The sequence below is a fragment of the Jaculus jaculus genome, chromosome 3, assembly GCF_020740685.1.
Source record: "Jaculus jaculus isolate mJacJac1 chromosome 3, mJacJac1.mat.Y.cur, whole genome shotgun sequence".
In the NCBI taxonomy this organism is placed as follows: domain Eukaryota; kingdom Metazoa; phylum Chordata; class Mammalia; order Rodentia; family Dipodidae; genus Jaculus; species Jaculus jaculus.
Window position 1 is genome coordinate 187987578 of NC_059104.1, and position 26949 is coordinate 188014526.

The 26949-nt window shown below is 47.2% G+C and overlaps 1 protein-coding gene across 4 annotated transcripts in view; it reads right to left on the minus strand.

Annotated features, from left to right (window-relative positions):
- Nell1 (neural EGFL like 1) overlaps window positions 1–26949 on the minus strand; it is a 916515-nt gene that overhangs the window by 640135 nt on the left and 249431 nt on the right. For all 4 annotated transcript variants that reach the window (XM_045145536.1, XM_045145534.1, XM_045145535.1 and 1 more), the window contains 5 exons: window positions 21457–21529; window positions 20496–20578; window positions 13140–13274; window positions 11270–11372; window positions 1445–1518 (listed from right to left, as the gene is read on the minus strand). In XM_045145536.1, coding sequence (XP_045001471.1) covers window positions 1445–1518; window positions 11270–11372; window positions 13140–13274; window positions 20496–20578; window positions 21457–21529 — 468 coding nt within the window. The remainder of the gene's footprint in view (window positions 1–1444; window positions 1519–11269; window positions 11373–13139; window positions 13275–20495; window positions 20579–21456; window positions 21530–26949) is intronic.

Consider the following 26949-nt stretch of genomic DNA (forward strand, 5'->3'; position numbering starts at 1 on the left):
GACCAGCCACCACCTTCAAAAAGCCCGGCTTGGTCTTAATGCTAAGTCAGTGCTTGTGCCCAGTGGGTAAAGTGTTTGCCATGCAAGCATGAGGACCCGAGATAAGATCCCCAGAAACCACATTAAGGTCCTGTTGCAGTGCGCACCTAAACTCCCAGTGCTGGAAAGGCAGGGTCAAGCGAATCCCTAGGACTTCCCGGCTCGCTAGTCTACCTGAGCCAGTGAGCTCTGCGCTTAGTGACAGACCCTATCTGAAGTCAGAAGGCGACAGCAACTGAGGAGGAATCAGCTGTCAGTAGGTGTCCTCCACATGCATGCGCACACACAGGAAGGAGCACCCCACAGACACATGTGTGGCCCCCCACACAAACCACACTCATGCTCACCAAACACATACACACACATGAAGGAGCACCCCACAGACACATGTGTGCCCCCACATACAAACAGATCCACACGCATGCTCACCATACACACACACACATGAATGAACACTCACACAGACACATGTGTGTCCCTCACATACAAACAAACAGATCCACACACATGCTCACCACACATATACAAACAGGCCAAAACAAAAAGCCCTTTACGATCCTATTTTACTAGCCCTATGACCCTGTGCCCCAACTATCCCATGTTTTCTGCTTCCCTCCCAGGGTCAGATACCTCCAACAACCCTGAGTTCTCTCCACCCCTGGCCAGGACAGAAGAGCTCCCATTTCAAGCCCTTCACCCTTCTTTCCTGGTGGGTGGAATTCTCCTCGTCCAGGTAGACAGTCAGCTCCCACAGTTTCTTCAGGTTTTGTCCTCCCGCTTCTTCCTCAGGAAGCATTCACAAACTGCCTTCCCACCCAGGCCTCTCTATCCCTCCACCCTACCTCCGATTTTCAAATGAAGTCTGTGTATTTGTTTGTTTTGCATCTTCCTCCCTAAGCCACAAGCACTATGAAAACAGAGCCTTGGGTCATCTGTGCACGCAACCCTGGTATAATGCTGGAGTAGAACTTTGTCTTAGTGTGGGCTGGTTGACTGATGGCTAGTATTTCATGAAAAGGTGGGCAAGAGACAGGAGCATTTTCTATCATTAGAGTTGGTACAGTCAGAGCTGGGATCACGGACTGATTCCACTAGCCCCGACTCAACACTCCTTACCAAAAGCTTAGGGTCACCAGCCAAAGCCCACCCCCTTGCCGCCACCTATTCACAGTAGTAATTAGCTCTCTTCCTGTCACAGCAGCTTCCAGGCTACCTGATCCACCACTGACCCTGAGCACATCACACAGGAGAGACCAGTGGCTGGGTTCTCCCCACCCTCTACTTACTAAGTGACTCCCATCAGGAACCCATCCAGGCCAATGTGCCTCACTGAAGAGTTACATTGAAAGGCCACCATCTCTTGACTCTGCAGAAGTGACAAGGACAGGACTTTAAGATAACTTACTCGGCACTCCCGGCAGCTCTTGGTTAAAATCCGCTGGCCTTCTGCAAGAACTTTTCCTCCATAGATGCATTTTGCTGCAATGGAACAGAAACATGGGTCAGACTAGTTGTGCTTTCCTAGAAAATGTCCTCAAGAGGTACCATCCCACTCCAGCAGCCTCCTCAGCAACAGAGCTTCTCTGGTGCCAAGCAACACATTCTCTTTGTCTCAGTGATGACATGGGCATAGTACAGGGCCCAGCCATGGAAGACCCTGTCAGAGCCATCTTTTCTCTTGACCTGTGATGTGTATGCGTGGGTGTGCACTTGCCACAGCTTGCCTGTGGAGGTCAGAGGACACCCTGGGTGCTGGCTGATGTCCCACCTTGTTTTGAAACAGGGTACTCTTTTTGCTCTGATACTGGGAAGGACAGACAAGCTGGCCCATGAGCTTCTGGATGTTCCCCACTGTAGACACACTGGGATTACAGACGTGTGGGCCATTTCGTGTCCAGCTCTGTGTGCATGCTAGGGCTCTGAACTCCAGACAGAAGGCTTGCAGAGCAAGCACCCTTAGCTACTGGGCTACCTCCCCAAGCCCCAAGATTCACTTGTCTCTGCCTTTCCAGTACCAGAACTTTAAGCACACAATATGACCTGATTTTTGTGTGGGTACGGTTTTCCTACACACCAAGGGCATACTGTTGTCCCAGTCACCAAAGAAACTGAAGGATGGGTGGATGTGATGAGGGGCTAACTGGTGGAGGAAGCGGCTGCTGTCCCCATGGAGTACAGTTAACAGAAGTTCTGATGCAGACACACCCGTTATGAAAAGAGTCTCCAGGTGAAATGGGACTCACATATGCCCTGTCCATTAGAATTTTGCCACAGGGAGAACAAAGCACTTTCTGTTTCCTTGTGATCATGAGACGTGAGTCCTGAGCCTAGACGTTCTTGCCATCCCCACATGACTAAGAAGTGCAAGCTGGCCCAGCCAATTTCCACATCAATGAACTAGAAAACCTGCCTTTGAGAAAGGTGAGCTGAGTGGCTAATGGGGGAGGTCAGGGGACGTAAGTCAGCCTTGTAGAAAATTTCAAAGAGAAACATAAACAGAACTTCAATTTAGAGTCCACCGAGACTCAGTCTTTGACTTAACTTGCTGACTCATTTTAAGCAAGCATAGAGTAAGTCACTTTGACATGACCCCACTCTGGGTCCACCAGAGTCTCCAGCCACTTCAAGAGGAACACGGCAGGGCTGGAGAGATGGCTTAGAGGTTAAGTGCTTGCCTGTGAAGCCTAAGGACCCCGGTTCGAGGCTCGGTTCCCCAGGTCCCACGTTAGCCAGATGCACAAGGGGGCGCACGCGTCTGGAGTTCATTTGCAGAGGCTGGAAGCCCTGGCACGCCCATTCTCTCTCTCTCTCCCTCTATCTGTCTTTCTCTCTATGTCCGTTGCTCTCAAATAAATAAATAAAAAATTTAAAAAAAAAAAAGAGGAACACGGCAGCAAAGGCCTGACTGCTCCCTCTCCTGCCCCAAGTCTCCAGGACAGAAACAAATACATGCACTCTAATATCTTCCCCAGCCATGATAGTTTCAACAAAATCACCTCCCATGCCCTCCTTTTCTGAATCTGTTAAAACTGAGTTGGTGAAATTTGATGGTTTTCTACCTCTATAATCTTCTCATCCTCATGAAATGTTCAAGTAGGTGGCACCTTAGTTAGACTCTAGTTCACCTCCACCCACTTTTAGGCACTAGAAGAAAGAAGACTAGGGACAGTAGTTAACTTAACATCACACCTGTCTGTGGTAGATGCTGTGGTCTGTTGTCCAGAGCCCCACCACAAACAAAACACGTATTCCTACCAGTGCTGTGGCCGTGGAAACTAGCTGCTCTCAGAAGACAGTTTAAGCTCTGTCATGGGCTTTGGAGAACCACCCTTCCAGAGACAAATTCCCTTCCTAGGGTGATCCATGTCCAGTAAAGGATTGATGAAGTGGTAAAAAGTCCTGGCTCACGTGAACTCTGAAAGGCCATTCCAAGCCTGAAGCTCCTGTAGGAAGACCTGAGATTTCTCCTTCTTCATTCTTGCAGCCATACCTCATTCCCACCTCAGAATCAATCCTGCAGGGTCTCCTAACAAAGTGTGTGCATGTCTCCACTTCAGACGTTGCCCTCATTCTCCTCCTTCTTCATTCTTGCAGCCACACCTCATTCCCACCTCAGAAGCAATCCTGCAGGGTCTCCTAACAAAGTGTGTGCATGTCTCCACGTCAGACGTTGCTCTCATTCTCCTCCTACTTCATTCTTGCAGCCACACCTCATTCCCACCTCGGAAGCAATCCTGCAGGGTCTCCTAACAAAGTGTGTGCATGTCTCCACTTCAGACGTTGCCCTCAGCCCCTGTCCTGGCACCACACCCAGACCTGTCCGCTCTCAGACCGTCCTTTTGGATAATGACACCATCCGCTACTTGGCACCCTCAGCCTAGTGCCCGGAACCTTCTAACTTCTGCCTCTTACTCAGTCTTATGTCTAGTCAGTGACCAAATCCTAAAGATGCCTCCTGAACTTTCCTATGCCAAGTTACTTTTACCCATGCCCTACATACTGTCTCCATGCCGACCACCGCCACCCTCAGTGTTCCTCAGTGTTGCCAGAGCCTCTGTCCTAACTGATTCTCTCCAGTCCATTTGCAAATATGACACTCTACATAAAAATTTTATGTCCCTGATGCCTGGAAAATACAATCAAAATTCTTTCATATAGCACATGGGCCTTCCGGGCTCATCCTCATCTCCCAAACTTCAGAGCTCAGCGGTCCCTAAGCTTTCACTCACCCACTCAGACACTCACTCCTCCAGCTGTGCTCTAGCCCTGCCTCTCCTCATCCACTGCTTCAGACTCTTGTCTCCTGTGGAAACACTCGGCACTATCTGTGTTCCACCAATACCTTCCCAATCTGCACACCCACCCATGTCAGAGTTGCCCTGATTTCTTTTAAGAAGTCGTTCTTGGGCTGGAGAGATTGCTTAGTGGTTAAGGCGCTTGCCTGCGAAGCCTAAGAACCCATGTTCTACTCTCCAGATCTCAAGTTAGCCAGATGTACAAAGGTGAGGCAAGCGCTAGGTCACACATGCCCACTAGGTGGTGCAAGCGTCTGGCATTCAATTACAATGGCTGAGGCCCTGGCACACCAATTCTCTATCTTTCCTCTCTCTGTTGCTCTTAAAAAAAAAAAAGTCATTCTTCAGTAAGCATGAGGATGTGAGGTCAGATCCCCAGAACGCACACAAATGCCAGGTATACACCTGTCCTCCTAGAGCCAGGGAGGCAGAGATAGGCAGTTCCTGGGGCTCACTGGCTAGCTAGTCATCAGAAGACATGCCTCAAATAATAAGGTGGAAATCAATCAGTAAGACACCCAGCACTGGACACTGGCTTCCATGTGTACTTGCACACTCATCCACATGCACCTGTGCACCCACATACATGCAAACACACACGCATACATTTATGCACATCACATCACACACACACACACACACGATAAATAAATAACTCAATACCTTTTAAAAAGGAAGTTGCTCTTGAACTCAGGTTAACTGCCCTCACATTGTGTGTCCAGTGCACTTTGAACCCAGCTCTGGCAGAGCACACATCACACCATCTCGTAACTACCCACTTAGTGACACTGCTGCCCTGCCCACTGTTACCTCCATGTATAGTAGGGACTGCACATAATTTTAAATCCAGCCCCAGCCCCAGAGCCCCTCAGGGCTTACTGTTAGTACTAATAAGTAGTTTTAGAGCTAATGCACTCATCTCAGTATCCAAAAACATACAAGTTTCTGCTACTCAATGCAAAGGGTTTCACAACCAAACAACAACCATGCCAACAACACTGTAAAGCAATACAGTTCCCTGTGCTTTCACTCACATGAAAACAACAAACTCCCATCCCCAGTCACATTGTATACCTCTGTGTTCTAGATAAATCCCTTGACCATGACTCAGTGGCTCTAAAGATCATTCTGGACCCCACTGCCTTGCACAAGATGACACTGTCCTGAGGGCCTGAAATCCCTATGGAATTTCTGTGTCACAAATGCCCACACTCCTAAGCACAGCTGCCGCCAGCCTGTCAGCTCACTCCCGGTAGCAGCTCTGCTAAACATAACCCTGGCAGCTCAGCCACCTGCTTCTTGGCGCAAGCAGGGAAGTACAGAAATGCTCCCTTTCTTTCCCTCTGGCCACTGGCCACTCCTACAATGGTACGAACACTTTCCACCCTGTCTTCAAACACTGGCTTGCTGCCTTTGGCAGACCCATCCACCACCCCGATCTGGAGATAAGAACGCCTGTACTGTTTACAACCTTACCACGCTCAGGGACACATCCATCCCTCTCATCTGCCAACCTGACTTAGAAACTAAATGTCTACTGACCCTTATGCCCCACACCGCAGGGGGCTTTGGGACTGGTGAGTGAAAGAACAGGTAACTGCATGCCCATCACGTGCAGCTGTAGGAAGGGCAGAGCATGTGGTCAGGACATCCCGCATCATGCAATCCTCTCAGACAACTTTCAACACCCCCGGGGACGATTCCCCCTGGCTTCCTTAGCCTACTTGTCTGATGGCACCCTCTTCTTCCCTGGCACCGCCCTCTGTTATGTCCAACATCAGTCCTTATCCAGCCTCTTCATCTGCAACCAAAACGCTTACGTATGTTGTCTGAGGAAATTCGAGTATAAGGTGCCCAGGCTCGGCTGCCTGCAGCTTGGCACCTGGGACTTCATTCCAGCAGATTTCCGTGTGAGCAGAGACGTAAACGGATACCCGGAGCCCTGCATGTCACACTGGGGACATGCAAACTAGAATATTTCACAGTGTCCAACCGTGAAATTGAAACCTGGCACAAACACACACTTCTCCATGGTGTCAGGAAAAAAAAATGTACTGGAGAGTTAGGGAGTTACACTGTTGTATCTTTTTTTTCACCCACAGAATCCAGCCCTTCAAAATTGGCCTTGAGTTCTTCAGTGCAAGGACTGCACACTTTTTCCACTTGGTTACACACTTGATAAACAAATGGCAGGTAAGTCTTTTTAAAAATATTTTATTAAGCCGAGTATGGTGGTGCATGCCTTTAATCCCAGCACTCAGGAGGCAGAGGTAGGAGGATCACTGTGAGTTCAAGGCCACTCTGAGACTATATAGTGAATTCCAGATCAGCATGGACTAGAGTGAGACCCTACCTCAAAAAGCAAAAAACAAAACAAAACAAAAAACCTCAAAAAATATTTTATTTATTTACTTACTTGAGTGAGAGAGAGAGAGAATGGGCACACCAGAGCCTCTAGCCACTACAAACAAACTCCAGATGTATGTGCCACCATGTATATCTGGCTTACATGGGTTCTGGGGAGTTGAACCAAGGTTCTTAGGCTTTGTAGGCAAGATCCTTAATTAGTAAGCCATCTTTGCAGCTAAGTAGGTAGGGCTTTTGATGCCCTGGTCCGATGTGGACGTGAGGTTACTCTGTCTGGTTCAGATGTTTGTACCCTGCACATGCTGCAGCCACCCCTGGGCCCTTGGTGACCAGGTGTCAAGATCAGCTCTCTGCTTGACACTTCAGAGCAGACTGGAAGATCCAGGGGCTGGACACCCAAGGGTTCACCCTTCCTCAATGAGCTAGTTTAGAGCCCAGACTTCAAACATCCCCTCTGAGCAAGACACCCACATCAAACTGGTTGTCCTCCAGTAAGTCCAACTCAAACATGCCAAATAGATACGACTGCCTCCAACCGTCTGACCCCTGTTAATCACACTGTGTCTCCCACACAGAGGCACACACGAAACAGTGCTCAAGTGTCAGGTCCTCTGGCTGCCACTCACTCCACAGCATCTCCCCAGGAGTGCCTGCCTGCTGACCTCATCACCTCTGCTAGACCACGTCCAAATCCCGTGTCCAGATCCCAGCCTTGCTCCAGCTCTCTCCATGCACAGGCCTTACTTAGTACAGGCTCTTCCCGAGTGTTCCATGGCCCTGCTCTAAAACTCACATCCAATTCCCGTGCAGATTGTGTGTTTGCTTCTGTGGCTTTCATGGGAGATTCTCTCTGGCAGATATGTTTTACCCACCTCGGGCACCTGGCTCCTACTCATCTGCAAATGCTCCGCAACGCTCATGCGCTCACGAGTCCGCACAGCTCCGCCCTCCAGGACTGCGGCTCAACACGAGCTGCTCGGAAGCACCCGAGGCCTCCCTCCCAGTGCTAGTCCTCATCTGTCATCTGCACAGCAGACACTGCCCAGCACTGTTAACTACTCTGAGGAAGAAAGCCCAGGCTAGAGGTTCCTCGCTTTCAATGAACAGGGGTATGTTTCCTTTTCTCTTTTTTTTCTTTCTTTTTTTTCTGTTTTTTTTTTTTAGTTTTTTGAGGTAGTACCTCAGTCTAGCCCAGGCTGACCTGGAATTCACTATGGAGTCTCAGGGTGGCCTCGAACTCATGGTGATCCTCCTACCTCTGCCTCCCGAATGCTGGGATTAAAGGCGTGCACCACCACACCCAGACTCCTTTTCTCTTCTTAAGCAGTATCCTTAATACTGTGTTTGTAGTCCTACTTTATTAAGTTCTGAGCATATCAAAATGTCAGCAGAGTTGCTGAGAAACGAATTCTACCAAACTTGCTATGAACTCCACACAAATACAAAAATAGTAAAAACACCAACCTTTTGGTGAGCACATATGTCAACAATTTGGTAAAACTAGATAAGCTTCTAGAACGTTCTTGAAAACCTAAAACTGTCAAATGAATTAGAACATAGAAAATCACTATCTCACCCACATATAATAGGAAAGAAATTTAATCTTAATCTATCAAAGCCCTTGTATACATCAGTTATTGACCCAGTGGTTCTATTCTAGACAAGTATGTGTTAAATAAATACAGAATTCAAAATATTCAACAAGGCATTTTCTTTACAAAACACATTACTGAAGAGTAACATAATAGTAAAAGGTGAGAAACAACCTAGACATCTAATATATAGAACCAAGAAGGTTCTAGATTTATCCTACATTTGAGGAAAAGTTATTCAACAGCCAAACAGTGGGAAGCCATGATACCCAAGAATATGAAATTTGTAGTCTTAATGTAGGAACACATTTAAGCGATAATGGTAAGTCAGTGAAGTAGGGTATAAAAGTTTACAGTATGATCTCAACTCTATATAAAAAATTCATTAATAAAAAGTAAATCTAAATTTCAAAAGGGATTGTATCCAGATAAGTGATGACATTTTCCATCTTTATCTTATGTGCTTTAATTCTAATGTTATATAATCAGCATGGTTCCATATCATTTCAACAAAATTAAAAAGCTAAAATAAAAAATGCCCAAGGGACTCATTTTTCCATGTCTAAAATACACCTTCCATGTGTTCACAATTTGTACAAAGAACTCAAAGTGATGGACTAAAATAAGTTCATACCATAGAATAGCCATAGTAGTTTGTTTAAACCTCCTCCGTTGCTGGCTGTTGTGTACACCACCAAGACGGAAGGAGAAGCCAAGCGCAGCTGCTAGCGCTGTCTTTCCACCAGCGGCTCACGCACTGACTCGGCATCGGAGCACTTGAGCTATCTTTGTTCCCAGACTTGACTTGAAACATCCTTGGAACAGAAATAAAGTTCTTCTGTTCAAACCAACTCCTCCACAGCCACCAGAGCCATGGGTGAAGAGTGTGCAGTGCTGACCATGAGAAGCTGGAAGCCAGGTTTCTTCTGACAGTTCTGCAGTACCTGAGCTTCGTGACCTGGCCATCCAGACCTTCTCCCACTGTCGCGCCAGGTGACATGCTATTGTTTTTCATGGTGTCAGGGAGCTTCTGTTTGTTAAAACTAAGATCTTGAAAATCATCCACAGGGTGCCACATTTGCATGTGAGAGGGCATGCGTTTGTGTGTGAAGGTTCAATGTGTGCAAGTGCACATGCATGTTGAAAACAAAAGACAACCCTGGGTGCTGACCCTCAGGACTGCTAGTGACCTTTTTTCTTTTTAAAGCAGGGTTTCTCTCTGGCCTAAAACTCACCAAGTAGCCTAGACTAGTTGTCCAGCAAGCCCCAGGGATCCTCCGATCCCCACCTGTTCGGTACTGGGATAATAAGTACTTGTCACCAGCTGGGCATGGTGGCTTACACCTTTAATCCCAGCATTTAGGAGTCAGAGGTAGGAAGACCACTGTGAGTTCGAGGCTACCCTGAGACTACATAGTGAATTCCAGCTCAGCTTTGGCTACAGTGAGACCCTACCTCAAAAAACAAAACAAAATACTTGTCACCACACCTAGCTGTTGTTTGACAAGGGTACTGGAGATCAAACCCAGGTCCTGATGTTTGTAAGGCAAGTACTTCACCACTGAGCTATTGCCCCAGCCCAACATTTCTTTTCTATTTTTTTTTTTTTTGAAAACAGGGTCTTATGTAGGCCAGGATAGCCTCAACCTCATTATACAGCCAAGACTAGCCTTGAAATTCCAATCCTTCCTGCCTCAATTTCGCAAGGGGTTACAGGTATATTCCACCACAGTGAGCTTAGCTGGTACATTTCTGTAGATAATCATGGATCGATGAAGGAAAGTATAGGCTTTGCAATCTTCAAAGCCAGGCTGACACCTCACCAGCCCTGCGACCTTGGTAGACCCCCTCCTCAACCTGGGCTCCCTGCCCAGCATGTGCGACATGGAAGACTGCTGGGTGAAATGCCTGAGCTCAGTAGGCACCAGCATGGCACACGGCAGGTTTGGCATGACAGCTTTGACTCCTGCAGTGTGCCTCTGTGCCCTTCTCATTACTCATTAGAAATAGAGAGCCATCTCCCCAGACTCCTAGAAACCAGTGACAAGGCGTTTGTTTATAAGTCAAATAAGCAGACCAACACTGACCCATTTTAACTGAATTTTATCCTGACACTCTTAACAAAGGCTTTTAACACCAAGAGAATCTAGCCAAAACCTCAGAAAGTCAAAACAGAATTTAGTCCTTTACATTTTTAAATTAGGAGACTGAAACATATACTTGGAGTCATGAGCTTACACATCAAGTCCACCCAGGTTCACAAGCCTGGACAAGTGAGTTGGACCCTATAAACATAATTCTCACCACAGCAAATAGGAGAATAATAATTAGTAGTGTTTCTGGGGCTGGAGAGATGGCTTAGCATGACTTGCCTGCAAAGCCAAAAGACCAAGGTTCGATTGTCCAAGCTCCACCTAAGCCAGATGCATGAGATGGAACATGCATCTGGACTTTGTTTGCAGGAAGCCCTGGTGTGCTCATTTTCTCTCTTCCTCTCTCAAATAAATAAATAATTCATTAACAAAAGAATGTTTCTGAAGAGGTGCATGGAGCTAAATAAGGTGTGTGACAGTAAAAGTGATTAAACTATCACAGCCCTTTTTCTTTGGTTTTTCAAGGTAGGGTCTTGCTCTAGTCCAGGCTGACCTGGAATTCACTATGTAGTCTCAAGATGGCCTGGAACTCACAATGATCCTCCTACCTCTGCCTCCCGAGTGCTGGAATTAAAGGCATGCATCACCACACCTAGCACCGACCTTCTTATCAAAAATTCAACATCAGTTGCAAACAAACTCTGGCCCTAGCATGTCATTCTCCTCTCTCAAATAAATTAAATTAAGTTAAATTAAAATTTAAAATTTGAGCATTATATCAGCTGCCAGTGTTTCATTTCATCAGTGTAAATCAAATGAGTCCTAAAAGTACAAATGAAAATACATAAATGTCAACGCCCAGAGGGCCGCTCTGGTCACTTACGTCGGCAGACCTTACAACACTGGCCCGCGATGTGCACAGGCAGGGCGTCTGCGGGACAGCTGAGCGGGGGACAGGACATCCTTCGGCACTCCACGGAGCCACTCTGAGAAGGAAAGACACGATACGGAGAGGGAGCTCAGAGGGGTCCTCCCAGCGCTCTTGCAGAGAAAGGTCGCCCTCCTCCACAGGGCCTCACCAGGAAGCAGAAGTGGTGGGGGCGAGACCACAGTAAGCAGTAGATCCAGCCCACAGGAGCCCCTGTCACCTGAGCTACTTTTCTGACATACATTGCCAGCCCCGTCCCACCTGCCCATGTGAGCTATGCAGATTAGGTGGAAAACAAGCCTATTTTCACAAGAATAAAAATAACACCTTTTGCAGGCCCTGTCAATCATATGGGGACTCTAAAAATCCATTTCTTATTTTCCTGGACAAACAACAGCGTTCTTCGGATATTCATCAAGTCATTTCCACTGGATAGGGCTTACATACCAATGGTTGATTGTGCTTTCCTAGTGCCCTGAGGCAGGGCCACCAGAAGCAGGGCAGCGCCACATGATCACGTGATACCCTGAAGATGCAGCAGGAGCGTGCAGAGACTAGATGTGCTGTTCTCTTTTGATATGTGTGTGCGCTCGCACGCGTGCGTGCATGTGTGTGTGTGTCCAGGTGCAGATGAACCTGCTTATTTATTTATTATTAATTTAGTTTGTGTGTCTGTGTTCAGGTGCAGGTACAGGCATGCCACAGCACACTTGTGGAGGTCAGAGGACAGCTTGCTTATTTATTTATTTATTATTTACTTACTTTGTGTGTGTTTGTTCAGGTGCAGGTACAGGCATGCCACAGCACGCTTGTAGAGGTCAGAGAATAGCTTGCTTATTTATTTATCATTTATTTACTTTGTGTGTGTTTGTTCAGGTTGAGATACAGGCATACCACAGCATGCTTGTGGAGGTCAGAGGAAGCTTTCCGGCTGGTCTCTCCCTTCACCTCACTTGGAGGCTCGCCCTCTCACACTGCACTCTTCCTCTGTGAGTGAAAGGACATTTTCTTATCCCAGCCCTGCTTTCCACTTCAGGCACACTGTAGTTAAAGAAACTGCCCTGCTTCCAGCCTTCACATGGGTCTGGCAATCCATGCACTGGTTCCTATAGCTGTGGGGCATGTCTGTTATCTACTGAACGACTTCTCCAGGCCCTAAATTGTTTCAAAATGTGTTCAAGTGGGGAGAGTACTGAATAAATCTAAGCATTGGGTTCTTAGAAATCAAAGGAATCTTTTCTTCCCTCTGTATCCCAACTTTCAAAATCTTCATGGTAAATTCCCTAATAATTCCACTAGATCAAGGGCTGGAAAGAGGGTTCATTGGGTAAGTGACTGCTGTGCAACTCTGAGGAGCTGAGTTTGCCCCCTGAGAACCCATGTGAAAGTGCTAGGCATGGCAGATGGACCTGGAAGACACGTGCTGGGGAGGTGGAGACAGGAGGATCCCTACGGCTTGCTGGCTAGCCAGACTAGCGGACTCAGTGTGAGAGCCTGTCTCGAGAAACAAGCTGGGGAGCAACTATGGAAGACACACAACACTGATCTCCGGCACCCACAGACATACGCACACATGTGCAACTTCACGCATGCCTGCCAATGACACAGACATGCAAAACATAAATCAACTGAGAGTCCAGAGATAGGGACTGATTTTAATATCCAAGTATTTGGATACGAGGTGACACTAATCTAGCTTGTGTCACCATTGCTCGTATTGTGAAAGGGAAGCAGGTATAATGCAGTTAACATTGCATGCTAAAGAAGGCAACCACACCCAACTAGGGAGTCTGTCTGTAGGCACGCTTTTGGCAAAGGGGCTTACTCTGCATGTGCAGTTCCTGCACTGGTCGCCATCCACCCAGGAGTCTTGGTCCCGATAGAGCAGGCCACTCACTTGGCAGGTCTTCTCACAGTGGCAGTTTTCCAACTGACTCAGTCTTGTCTCTGCATAATTTAGCTGCAAGAAAGATTCAGTGGGTGTAATTTGTGTAATTCAATTGCACTGTCCTAGCAAACTAATGGCAACAACAACAACAAAACAGTCCCAGGAAAGAAAGAAAAAAAACATGTCACAGTTGTTCACTGATTCCTAGCAGCTCTGCTTTCTGGTTTAATTTTGTTGTTGTCTTACACAGATGAAATCACTCTAAATTTAAGACATGTTGCCTCACATGGTCTAATGAACACCAAATGAGACATTAAACCGCATGTCCCAAACCTCACGGGCACCCGTAAAGGTGTGTACTAGCCAGCCCACACAGATCCACTGGTAATGAATGTGTTCTCAAGGACTGATTACAAAATTTAGTGGAGATCTAATCAGGAGCTCAGATGCACTTACATCTGTCTCCTGCCATCCTCTCCCTGTTTTCACACATGGTTTACAAGCCAGGAAGGCACTGCCTTATCTCTGATAAAAACACTGGGGAGCTAGGGCTAGAAAATAAAAATGCAAAGGCGGGGTGGTGTCTTTTTAGATCAGGATTCCCAGACAAAATACCCAGAAATTTGCTATGGCATTTATATGAAGGTCATTGAGGAAAACAAACCCCATGTTTACTTAAAATAAATAAAACTTATACATCTTGAGGGGTGGAGCACTCATTATCTTCCAAGGAGAGCCCCATGTTTGTTAGCTCAAGCTGTTTGCAGTGGCACTGTTAGTCTGGACTAAGAAATTTCATTTCCTGTTAGCTCCAGCTTGTCCTTGAACCCTTCCTGAGCAAGTCTCCTCTTCAGATATCTGAGTGTCAGCTGGCCTTGTGGGTTCCTCCAGTAGCTCCTCACCATGTAGCGACAATTCTTTCCTCAACACTCCTCACCCACCTCCTGCAATTTGCCATCAAAAAGATAGTGCAGGGCTAGAGTGTAAATCAGTGGTAGAGTACCTGCCTAGCAAGGATGAGACAGAAAGAGAAAAAAGAAAAAGAAAAGCCAGTAACACTGGATGTAATGAGTTGGTGTGAAAGGTCAGCTATGACATCCATACAAATGACTGCTCCATCCCAGAAGCAGCCCCTCTTCCCTTCCTTTTCCTTATCTCACATAAACACCATCACCACTGGACAAGTATCAGCTCCAAAAACTCTCCCAATCTTCCTCTTCATTCCTGCTCACATTCACACCTTCATGCTGACTGTTTCCCTCACACACATCAGTTTAAGCTCTGATCAAACAAAGACTACTATAAGCCAATATTGTTGATAAAATGGCTGAATCGGGAAATAACAACTCTAACCATCTTTACAGGTTAAATATGGTTTCATCCTTCTAACTGCATTATTCTCTGGAAATAGAATCCTCCTGTCATTCTAACTCATGATGGTGGTGTTTATTTCATCCTCTTCTCATATTTTCCCTGAAAACTATGTCCTTCGTTTCTTGTGGGAGGTAAACTAGGGCAGGAAAATCCACACATAGGACCTCATCCAACCACGTGGTCATGGAAACCCCAAAGAGCTAAGAGCTGGTTGTGCCTGCGCAGTTAACCTCCTAGGCCTCCTCATCTCCTCTAACGCGCTAGGTCTTCCAAAAGTCCATGTCGCTGTCTCAACCCAGCCGAACTAGAGAGTTTCTAGCACTTAATGTTGTTAAGATCTTTGGGATTCGTTAAGAAACACAAATAAAATGCCCTTCCAAGGGTTTGCTGGGCTTAAGTAAACAGATTTCATAGGAAATTAAAAGGAGTAACTTATCACCCAATATCTTCTCATTTTTATGAGTCCCAGCAGTTCTACATAACGTAGCGAATAATACGCAATCTACAGTGGAAAACAGATCGTGAAGCAGACATGTAGATCTGCTAAATGTGACTCTAGATATGGTGGGACATCTGTCTGCATGACATCATTGAGAAACTGATTAAGTGTCTGTGTGACACCAAGAAGAAAACTTCTTAAAGAGTTCATGTTCCAAGAGGCAGTTCAATATCTACTCAAGTTCCCTGAAATTCTGGGAGCTTGCCTCAGGTTAATATTGGCTATTATTGGTATCTATCCATAAAGCTAACCATATCTGCTCCTAAGGGAAACCTCAGTTTTAATATAGTGGGTTTTTGTTTCCTTTCTGAACTTTCTTCTTTTCTTTTTAAATATATTTAGCCCTTTCTCCCTACACCAAAAGTGAGTATAATAGTGAGAATGCATCAGGTAACAAAGGCAAATATTAAGATATTAAGGCAAAAAGCTAATTTTTAAAAGGCATTTAATATGTAATCTTGCCTTTTTATCCCTTCTGCTAAATCTTATCACAACAATAAAGAAGAGAAGCAACTCTGAGTCAGAAATGAATTACATTTTCTGCCACTAGTATGAGCATGCTGAATTTATACAAATTCATTCTCAAAAGAGATTTCTATACAACCTGCTTTTCTTTGAGAATGCCTGCAGATCCAAAGCAGACAGGGCCGTCAGATCTCTATCTGCATTCTGTTTTACCTTTGTTCCCAAACTTATCTAAGTAACCATGGACTGAGTCATTTATTTTTAACTCTCCACATTCAGAGATAGGCAGCAGAGGCCTCCTTCTCAGAAAAAGGTCAATGAATGGATCTGAGTACATTAGTCATATAGCAGATTGCTTCTTGGCAGTGACATGCTATTGGCTGGGTGTGTGTCACATGGAAGGGAAAGGAGGAAATCTCCCATTGTTTAATCATCAAGTTTAATTGGAAAATTGTTATCCATCCCTCAAAACTACAAAAGTCCCCAAATTAAATATGATGTCACAAATTGACATGCCACTATAAATATTACTTTATAGATATGGATTTGTCAAGGGTTTAAACATTAATCAAGAAATTCTAGGTCCCTAGTGTCTCTTCCTCCTGAGCCTGAAAGGGATATAGAGTAAGTGAGGTTGGAGATGTAACTTGAATGTAAAATGCCACCCTGTGGACTAACATGTTTGAGCCCTTGGTCCCCAGATGGTGGTGCTGCTTGGGAAGGTTGCAGAGCCTTTTGTGGGTGGAGCTTTGCTGCAGGAAGGAGGTAACAAGGGCGGGCCTGCGGCCTGGCTCCACTACCTGTTCACCCTCTGCATACTGCCTGTGGGTGTGATGTGACCACCTGGCCTCCCGTGCCATGCCTTTCCTACCACGATGGAACTGTGAGCTGAAGTAAACCACTGCCTTCCTGAAGCTACCTCTTGTCAGTGTATGGTCAGAGCAATGAGGAAAGTGACTCAAGCAGTCAGCAAAGAGCCAGTCTTTTGACTGGATCACAATGCACCAAGCAGTTGAGTGGTTTCCACAGTGTGAAGGGACCTGAAAGCACTTTAGAGTCAGCCCAGGGAATGCTGGCCTCTTGTGGGCCACTAAGGCCTCAGAGCCTAACAGAAGGTATTATTACCTAAGGCAACCATTATTCCCCTTCTCTGGCTCAAAGATGTGTGGTTTTGTCAAAACATCAGACTTTCCCACTATGTACTGAATGTGCCCCGTTCATCCTGCCACAAGCCTGGTCTTGGGGATAATTCTCTGTACTTTACAGATGGGGAAATACCAATGGCTTGTACAAAACCCCAAGAGTGACAGCAAGTCAAATCCTTCTGACTCCAAATCCTCTTCTCGGTCTCCACCATGAGCTCTCTGACTACATGGTGACCAAGGAACTCAGACCCAACCTCCAAACCAAGCTATACAACTGGCAGACCCACAGTCCAAACGGACTTGTGCTACTGAATTATCTCTGCATCTCGGAACTGTCTCTATCTTCCGGATTGTCTCACATCTGCAAACTGTCTCCTTCCATCGGCCAAAAGGATAAATAATACTTCTCCTTCTACCAAAGTGGTAGACCAGATGCCTAAAGGACTTCACAGCCAGAATTTGACATATGAGTAAAGACTGTTGAAAGTCACCATAGGGCTGGAGAGATGGTTTAGTGTTTAAGGCACTTACCTGCAAAGCCTAAGAATGCATGTTTGAATCTCCAGGTCCCACGTAGCCAGACACACAGTGACACAAGTGAAGAATATCGCATATGCACCACAGGGGGCCACACATGTCCAAAGTTTGTTCACAGCAGCTAAAAGGTCCTGGCCTGCCCATTCTCTCTCTCAAAAATAAAATTATAGTGATAAAAAAAGAAAGTCACTACAGCCCTGACTAGAAATGAAGCCAAAGAAGGTGAAACAAAGTGATGGTAGGGGGATACCAGGAGGAGAGTGCTGAATATGCCCTCTGAAGGTTGCTCCTGAAATGCAGAGCCCTTACTCGCAGCTTGGTGTCTGAGGGAGGCCGGGAAGTTAGAGGATGGGCTCTTCCCAAGAAGCAGGCCTTAAAGGGAACTGCTATACGCAGCAGGTCCTAGAAGAATGAGCCTCGGCTTCAGAGTGAACAAGAAACAAACAAGCCTTGCGCACAGAAGACTTTCCTGTTCAGTCCTCTTGAAAATTGTTGAAAAACTCTTCCCAGAGAATTTACATGTCCTGTCCTAGACTTAGAGATTGGTTCTGAGTGGTCAGACAATGTCATCTATAAGGAAGGGACTTCTGTGGTCTGGGCTCAAAGAATTCCCACCGATTTCCAAGAAAAACAAGCAGCCTGTGAAGGCAAAAGAGGGAGGTGAAAGGACATATTCTGGGGGTTGGAGAGATGGCTCAGGGATTAAGGTGCTTGCTGGCAAGGCCTAATGTGCCCATGTAAATCCAGATGAACAAAATGACACATGTAGCTGGGCATGGTGGCACACACCTTAATCCCAGCACTCAGGAGGCAGAGATAGGAGGATCGCCATGAGTTCAAGGCCACTCTGAGACTACAGAGTGAATTCCAGGTCAGCCCGGACTAAAGTGAAACCCTACCTCAGAAAACAAAACAAACAACAACAAAAAAAAGTGACACATGTATCTACAATTTGTTTGCAGCATCTGGAGGCCCTGGCATGCCCATTCTCTCTCTCTCTCTCTCCCTCTCCCCCCGCCTCTGTGTGTGTGTGTGTGTGTGTGTGTGTGTGTGCGCGCGCGCGCGCGCGCGCACGCGCACGTGTGTCTGTGTGTGTGTCTGTCTGTCTGCTGGCTCTCTTCTCACTGTCTCTCTCTTCTTGCACATCAGTTTTTTTGACACAGGCCTCATTCTGGCCCTGGCCTTCCTCCTCAATGAGTGGCTTCAACTCTACAGGTGTTCCTCTCAGGTACCAACTGGAAACTCTAGCTCAGGTCCACTAGGATGCGTTCCTCCTCCCTGAACAGTTTTGTTCTTATTGCTCTTTCCAATCCTCTTTTCCCCACCCATGTACTTATTACCATGTACTTATTAGTCATGATTTGACTTACAGGATCTAAGTGCCTAAATGTCAGGTCCCAGCTCAGCCACCCACTCTCTGAGGAATTGCTGCTGAACTTTTTCAGCCCTCAGACTGCTCTGTAAAGTTTGCTAATAAACTCAGCTCACAGGGTCATTATAAGACCCAAAAGGGCAGAGGACATGAAGTAAGCATTCAAACTCACGACCACATAATAACCACTCAGTAAGTACAAGCTACTGTGAGTGACTTTCCAGCTTTTTCCACGTCAACAGGTGATAAGCTATAACCCACGGGCTATATGTGGTATACCACTTATTTTTGTATGGCCTGTGAGCTAAGAATGGTTTTCACATTTTTTCAAAAGTTCTATTTTAAATTATTACACATGACTATATTAAAGTAAAACAATTATATACACATTATCTCTATGTTGCCTCTTAGCCTACAAAGCCCCAAATTTGACAAGCTTGCCCTTTCCCCACCTCCTCCCGCCAAAAATCTGCTAATTCCTATTCTAGATTATCATAGATTCCAAATTACGCAATGAAAATAGAAGTACTCCACTGCAGAATTGTGATTCTGTCCAAGTTCTGGAAGGAACAGACTCATAGACCTGCCAGAGTGTTGAGGAAGCAGGTTTGAGAGGTGGGTGAAACCATGTCTCTGTTTGCAATTTCCCACAATTAGATATCTGCTGCTTCACAAATGCCCTTTTTGCATAATAATGTTTGTGGGGTAGAGTTCATTGTGGCTCCCAGACAGTGTACAGCTCAAAAGAGGAAAAATGACATTTCCAGTGATGGGAAAGAATGAGATAGAAATAAACATTCTCAGAGTCACATCTACTTGAGGTAAAAACACTGTCCTGCACAACCTATGGGCCCCAAACATAACCCTCGCTTCTCTCACTTTCCTGCCTCCAATTTTTCTCCGCATGCCATGCTGAAGGCAGAAAGTGAGCCCTAGGTGGGATGGGATTAATGTGTCATTTTCGCTATTATTACCATTCTTCCTTTTGCAGAGCATAATGTCTCTTAGGCCCAACCTAATTCTTTCTTTGCCTTCGGCCAGACTTCCTGTCCATGGCTGATTGGTGTCACAAGGATGGCATTTTCTGTTTCTTCCAGTACCCTTCTCCTCAAGGCTCAGGACTTTCCACCATGAAGCCATCCTTTATGAATACATGTGGAAGCTGCTAATTGTTTCCATGTTTGGCTCAGCTGCTTGCTACGGGCAATTCTGGGGTAGACATCATGTTCTGTTCACCATGGTCTCTGTGCCAAACACAGTGCCTGGTGGAGTAGACCCTCCTTACTCAATGTCTGTGCATGACTAATGCAGGAGGAAAGAGGCTGAGCTATAAAGTGAAGCTGCCAAAGGGAGAACCTTGCCCCCTGCCTGCTTCCCGTAACTCGGGATGGGCCTACCAGTGAGCCTCATGTGACAATTTGATGTCATGCCTTCCTGGGAGAGGAGTCTGCTCCTCACAATGGCTGGTTTGCCCTCCTGATTATTCACAATCATTCTTACATCCAAAATACACTGGCTGTAAGCAGCAGTGACTCTGGCCATAAATCATCTCTCAGCATCACCAGTTTAATATCCAGTAGGCAAAGTCCTTTTCTACTGACCGGGAATCTACAGTGACACAAACTGCATCTTTCTTCCAAGCATTTTTTCTCAACACACACACTTGACACAGCCTAGTACCAACGAAGACCTCAGTGGCTACACTGGATACAGCCTAGTAGCATCAAAGACCTCGGTGGTTACACTGACTCTAGGCAGTTCTATTTCAAGCAACAACACATTTCTGTGACTAACACATTGCAGAGACCATGACCAAAGACATTTCCGTTGTAACATATCACTCTAAATTCCAGAGAGGACACAGAGAAAGGCAATGTCACGAGTGAAATTTAAACACCCACCTTTGCCGTCATCTTGGCCAAAAGCTCCTGTAAATCCATTATTCCTTGGACCAGGCTTAAGAAGTCGCTGCAGGTTGGACAGGCTCAAACAAGAAAAATAGAAAATATTGATCTTGTGCCAATATAAGAGAGAGAAATTTAAAACAGTAGCTTTTTGATTGTAAAAGGGGTTTTGCTTTTTGTGACTAAAATTTGTACGACAGTACAGAGGATTTCACATCATGATTTTTTGTTCATTTTTATTAATAAGAAAACATAAATGATAAAGGGGGTATGAAAAGAAAGGCAATGTGGCAATTTTTAATTAAACCTTCATTTGTATTGAGAGGTTGCTGAAAAAATTATGAAGTATAGAAAAAGAAAAAGTAAGCAACCCACATCCAGGCAAAGAGGTTCAGAGAATAGGTTTTATTATGTTAAATATACACATCATCACATTAAATATGTATTTCTGTTGCAAGATACAGAACCCATAACATAACCTCTTATCCTCAAAATTTGAATTTTATTATGCACAATGCCCTGGATTCCATCCCCAGCACTTCCATTAGCAAAACCCTTTCTGGAGTTGTATAAATAACACAATGTTTTCAAAAGCTGAAAGACCCAGAAGTGTGCCTCACAGTTAATCCTTTCAGGACTCTCTCCTCAGAAGTTAGGACTAACGGAATCAGCATATATCCTCCCAGACACATTCCTCTGACATTAAAAACAAGTCGCATCATTTAAAATTCAGGCATGTTGGGCTGGAAAGATGCTTTAGTGATTAAGGCACTTGCTGCAAAGACTAATGACCCAGGTTTGATTCTCCAGGTCCCACATAAGCCAAATGCACAAGGTGGCACATACGTCTGGAATTTGTTTGCAGTGGCTGGAAGCCCTGGCATGCCCATTCTTTCTCTCCCCCCATCTCAAATAAAAGTAAGCAAGTAAAAAATAAATAAAAATTATGGCTACTTACTGCGATTTAGGTTGGGGCACTGCGTTATGTAACCATTTGGCATGAAGATAATTTTCCCATCTTGGATGATGCCCTTGACAAAGAGAAGACAGATGACAATCAAGATCAGTCACAGTTCATGGGTCTCACCGTGCAGATCAGTTTGCTACACTTTGCATATGTGTATGTGGTGTACTTGTGTGCATGTGGGCTTGTACATGTGGGTGCGTGTGCATGTGGGCATGCAGGAGTGTTGCCTGTAGATGTCAAGTATTTTTATCAATAGATGTTCTCTTCATTTACTGAAACAGGGTCTCTCACTTGAGCCCCAAGTATGCCGAACTGGCCGTCAGCCAGCGAGTCTAACTAGGGGCCCTCAGTCTCTGCCTCTAGAGCCTTGGGATGGCAGGTGGCCACCACACCCACCAGCGTTTACGTCGGAGCTGGGGAATCAAAACTCTAGTCCTCACGTGTGCATGGCAAGTATCTCCCCAAACCCCACATTCCTTTTTTTGTCTATTTTTTTTTGTTTTGTTTTTTAGCAAAACTGATTCATTCAGAAGGTGACATGGCCTTTGCTATCACTGTTCAACACCAGTGAGCTGTGTCCTGTTCGAGAAGCCTGGAAGGTTTTCATCCTGACAAAGCCACTGTTAGCGCTCCCGGGTTAATGCAAATAGCGTCACCCCTGCAAGGACCCACCGGAAATAAGGTAAATATGTCCGGCTTAAACATGTCCTGATGAGTAGCACACCCTTGTTGATGTCTTCATCCATGGGAACGTTGCACACTGCTATTCGACATGACTGATTGTTTTTTAAGTGGGAACAAAGAAATGCTGAAGATTTCTACTGATTCAGTGAGTCAAAAATTAGACATGAGGAAAATTCAATAACAATTTTCACTCCATTAACTAAGCAAGATTGAGTCTTAAAACTCACACATCAGTGAAAAAAAGTGGGGCCTTTTAGTACTATAATTCAGTGTGGAGGAAGACCCCAACTTTGATGAAGTCATCCGGGACATCATCTCAATGAAAGTACTGACTTTGGTTTTGGATATTTCAAGTAAAGTTAAGATTCTGTTTAGAGGATTATTTTTCATATTTGATGGAAGAGACATTACAGAGCAGATGGAAGATGTAGAAGATAATTCTGAAGGTGCAGCTGAATCCATAAATAAACTATAGGCCCAAGGTAGTGCAAGTCTGTCAGGGGAAGAAAGAATTAGCATTTATGTGTTTGTCTGCTCAAAAGGAGGAATTCAGCAAGCCCTATTTTCTATTTATTGTTTCAAGATTGGAATAACTGGAAATATTAATAGAAGTATCATGATTGCAGCACCTCTTCAGAAGAAGTATATACAGTTATTAGCATCATCTTCTTGGAGAGTGACAGGGTGTCAGTGACCACGAGAAGAAAGGCTTTGCCCGGTAAAGAAGCTCCGCCACTGCTCCTCAGTATTGACTCGTAACCTCACGTAGAGGGTGAGTGACAGAGGGGCACCCAACCTTCTCACCCATCTTCCACAGGTGCACTGTGGGGCGGGGCGCCGCAGAAAAGCACACACAAGAGCACACACCACACACAGATCACACACACACACACAACACACATGCAGACAAAGTCGAGGCACTCAGGCTCAGGTTCTGGATGTGACTCCGGTTTCCTGTGTGGACTCAGGCCTGGAGCAAACCACCTGCTCAAGCACCAGCGACCTTACCTGGGCAGGACGTGATGGGTCAAATCTAAAGGCTCTTCTGACACAAATTAGGGGTCAACTAATCAAGTATTTGAACTGACATTGTCACCTGTGAGATCTGTTCCCATCAGCTTTCAAGTTTAAGATATATTCTTTTTTTTTAAATAATTTTATTTTATTTGAGAGTGACAGACACAGAGAGAAAGACAGCTAGAGGGAGAGAGAGAATGGGCGTGCCAGGGCTTCCAGCCTCTGCAAACAAACTCCAGACACGTGCGCCCCCTTGTGCATCTGGCTAACGTGGGACCTGGGGAACCGAGCCTCGAACCGGGGTCCTTAGGCTTCACAGGCAAGCGCTTAACCGCTAAGCCATCTCTCCAGCCCAAGTTTAAGATATATTCTATGTATACAGAGAGGCAAAGTTACAGATTTCCATTTTAGAAGAGGCTGTTACAGAAGACTGAATGATACATTCAAAAACATGTCATTTTAAAAGTGAAATGGGTTATATAGAGGAAAGAAGGGTATAAGAGGGAAAAAGAAGAAAAGAGAATGGGAGGGAAAAGGAAAGACAAGCCACACACACACTCTCATATGCATCGCACATACGTTGTATATACAAGTACACACATTACATATAGGCCAACTACATCATTTACATATACACACAGAACACATGCATCCTGTGTGTGTGTGATGGAAGCAGGGTTGAGGACTATTTGGGAGAGGAAGGGAATCCGCCAGGAAGAGAGAGAACAGAGGGAGGACAAGGGAGGGGCAGATATAAGCACAGGATAATGATACATATATAGAAATGTCACAAAGAAAGCCATTAGTTTAGATGCTTACCAAAAACTTAGTGGAAAATTGTTTTTAAAAACGACTTGGTGGTGGCAGGGATTGAGCCCAGGGGCTCATTTATGCAAGGCAAGCCTTCTACAGACTGAGCTATGCCAGCCCTGGTTGGTTGTGAAGAGAAACCATCTCTCGCATCAGGTTAAGTGCAGGAGAATTCAGAATAACCAACCACTCTAACTTGCCCAGAGCTTAGAGGTTTCCTGAAAATGGAAGACTTCATTGCTAACACCAAGACACACTCAGGCACACCAGACCACTGGTGACCACGAGTCATAGGCTGTGGTAAAAACGCCCATGCTAGGCGGGGACAAAGCCCTTCTACCGCAGGGCGTCTTGTCATTACCACAGGCAGCTGGGGCACTGCAAAGCTGAGCTACCCGCCCCGCTCCCTCCCCCAAAGTGGAAAATGGCCTTGAAGAGATTCTTCTGCCAACCCCCCCCCCCCCCAGAAAATAAACAGAAGCCTCAACACAGCTGCCTTCCTGGTCCGAGTTCTAGTGAGCGTGCCTGTTCTCCATAAAAGACAACTGACAAACCGCTCCCCGCACACCTTTACTCCACCTGTATTATCACTGTTAACCCAGGACCCCTGTGCATGTGACACAGACGCTGAGGGAGGTCAACGAGCGCCCGTGTGACGCACACGCTGGGGAGAGAGGTCAACGAGCGCCCGTGTGACGCAGACGCTGAGGAGAGAGGTCAACGAGCGCCCGTGTGACGCCGACGCTGAGGAGAGAGGTCAACGAGCGCCCGTGTGACGCCGACGCTGGGGAGAGGTCAACGAGCGCCCGTGTGACGCAGACGCTGGAGAGAGAGGTCAACGAGCGCCCGTGTGACGCCGACGCTGGGGAGAGAGGTCAACGAGCGCCCGTGTGACGCAGACGCTGAGGAGAGAGGTCAACGAGCGCCCGTGTGACGCAGACGCTGAGGAGAGAGGTCAACGAGCGCCCGTGTGACGCAGACGCTGAGGAGAGAGGTCAACGAGCGCCCGTGTGACGCAGACGCTGAGGAGAGAGGTCAACGAGCGCCCGTGTGACGCAGACGCTGAGGAGAGAGGTCAACGAGCGCCCGTGTGACGCCGACGCTGGGGAGAGAGGTCAACGAGCGCCCGTGTGACGCAGACGCTGGAGAGAGAGGTCAACGAGCGCCCGTGTGACGCAGACGCTGAGGAGAGAGGTCAACGAGCGCCCGTGTGACGCCGACGCTGGGGAGAGAGGTCAACGAGCGCCCGTGTGACGCAGACGCTGGAGAGAGAGGTCAACGAGCGCCCGTGTGACGCAGACGCTGAGGGAGGTCAACGAGCGCCCGTGTGACGCAGACGCTGAGGAGAGAGGTCAACGAGCGCCCGTGTGACGCAGACGCTGGGGAGAGAGGTCAACGAGCGCCCGTGTGACGCATTCGCTGAGGAGAGAGAGGTCAACGAGCGCCCGTGTGACGCAGACGCTGGGGAGAGAGGTCAACGAGCGCCCGTGTGACGCCGACGCTGGGGAGAGAGGTCAACGAGCGCCCGTGTGACGCAGACGCTGGAGAGAGAGGTCAACGAGCGCCCGTGTGACGCAGACGCTGAGGAGAGAGGTCAACGAGCGCCCGTGTGACGCAGACGCTGAGGAGAGAGGTCAACGAGCGCCCGTGTGACGCAGACGCTGAGGAGAGAGGTCAACGAGCGCCCGTGTGACGCCGACGCTGGGGAGAGAGGTCAACGAGCGCCCGTGTGACGCAGACGCTGAGGAGAGAGGTCAACGAGCGCCCGTGTGACGCAGACGCTGGGGAGAGAGGTCAACGAGCGCCCGTGTGACGCAGACGCTGAGGAGAGGTCAACGAGCGCCCGTGTGACGCAGACGCTGGGGAGAGAGGTCAACGAGCGCCCGTGTGACGCAGACGCTGGGGAGAGAGGTCAACGAGCGCCCGTGTGACGCACACGCTGGGGAGAGAGGTCAACGAGCGCCCGTGTGACGCACACGCTGGGGAGAGAGGTCAACGAGCGCCCGTGTGACGCAGACGCTGAGGAGAGAGGTCAACGAGCGCCCGTGTGACGCAGACGCTGAGGAGAGAGGTCAACGAGCGCCCGTGTGACGCAGACGCTGAGGAGAGAGGTCAACGAGCGCCCGTGTGACGCAGACGCTGGGGAGAGAGGTCAACGAGCGCCCGTGTGACGCAGACGCTGGGGAGAGAGGTCAACGAGCGCCCGTGTGACGCACACGCTGGGGAGAGGTCAACGAGCGCCCGTGTGACGCAGACGCTGAGGAGAGAGAGGTCAACGAGCGCCCGTGTGACGCAGACGCTGGGGAGAGAGGTCAACGAGCGCCCGTGTGACGCAGACGCTGGGGAGAGAGGTCAACGAGCGCCCGTGTGACGCAGACGCTGGGGAGAGGTCAACGAGCGCCCGTGTGACGCAGACGCTGGGGAGAGGTCAGCAATGCTGACTTGCACCAAAGCAGAAGCACTGCTGACGGTAGCCAGGGTACTCATTCACACAGAGCTCCAAGCACCCGCTTTCCCCTGATAAAGTCATGGGCTCAGCCCACGTCCCCCACCGGCATGAAAATGCCTTCTGCCAAGGGAATTGCGATTAGGATGTTAAGTTGATGCAGAACGGATACAAGTCAATGCTGGGTTCACAGAAAGGCCGCAGCACGTGAGAAGCCCAGCTCCGTAACCCCCAGCCATCTGAGCACGCATCCCAGCTCAGCACGGTCCGGAGTCTCCTAGTGAATGGCCACGTGGGTCATTTAATCCTGGACACTAAGCCAGAAGCGCTTGCTAGACTACCGAATGGAGTTTTACGGGCTGGGAAATGGCTGAATGGATGAAGTACTCTCCACTCATGCTTTCAAATAAATAAGTGAATTAAAATTTTAAAACACTGGAAGCTGTGGTGGGCTTCTGTCATCCCGGCATACGGAGCCTGATGGCAGGATGTGAGGTGGAGGCAGGTGAATTGCCCAAAAGCTCCTG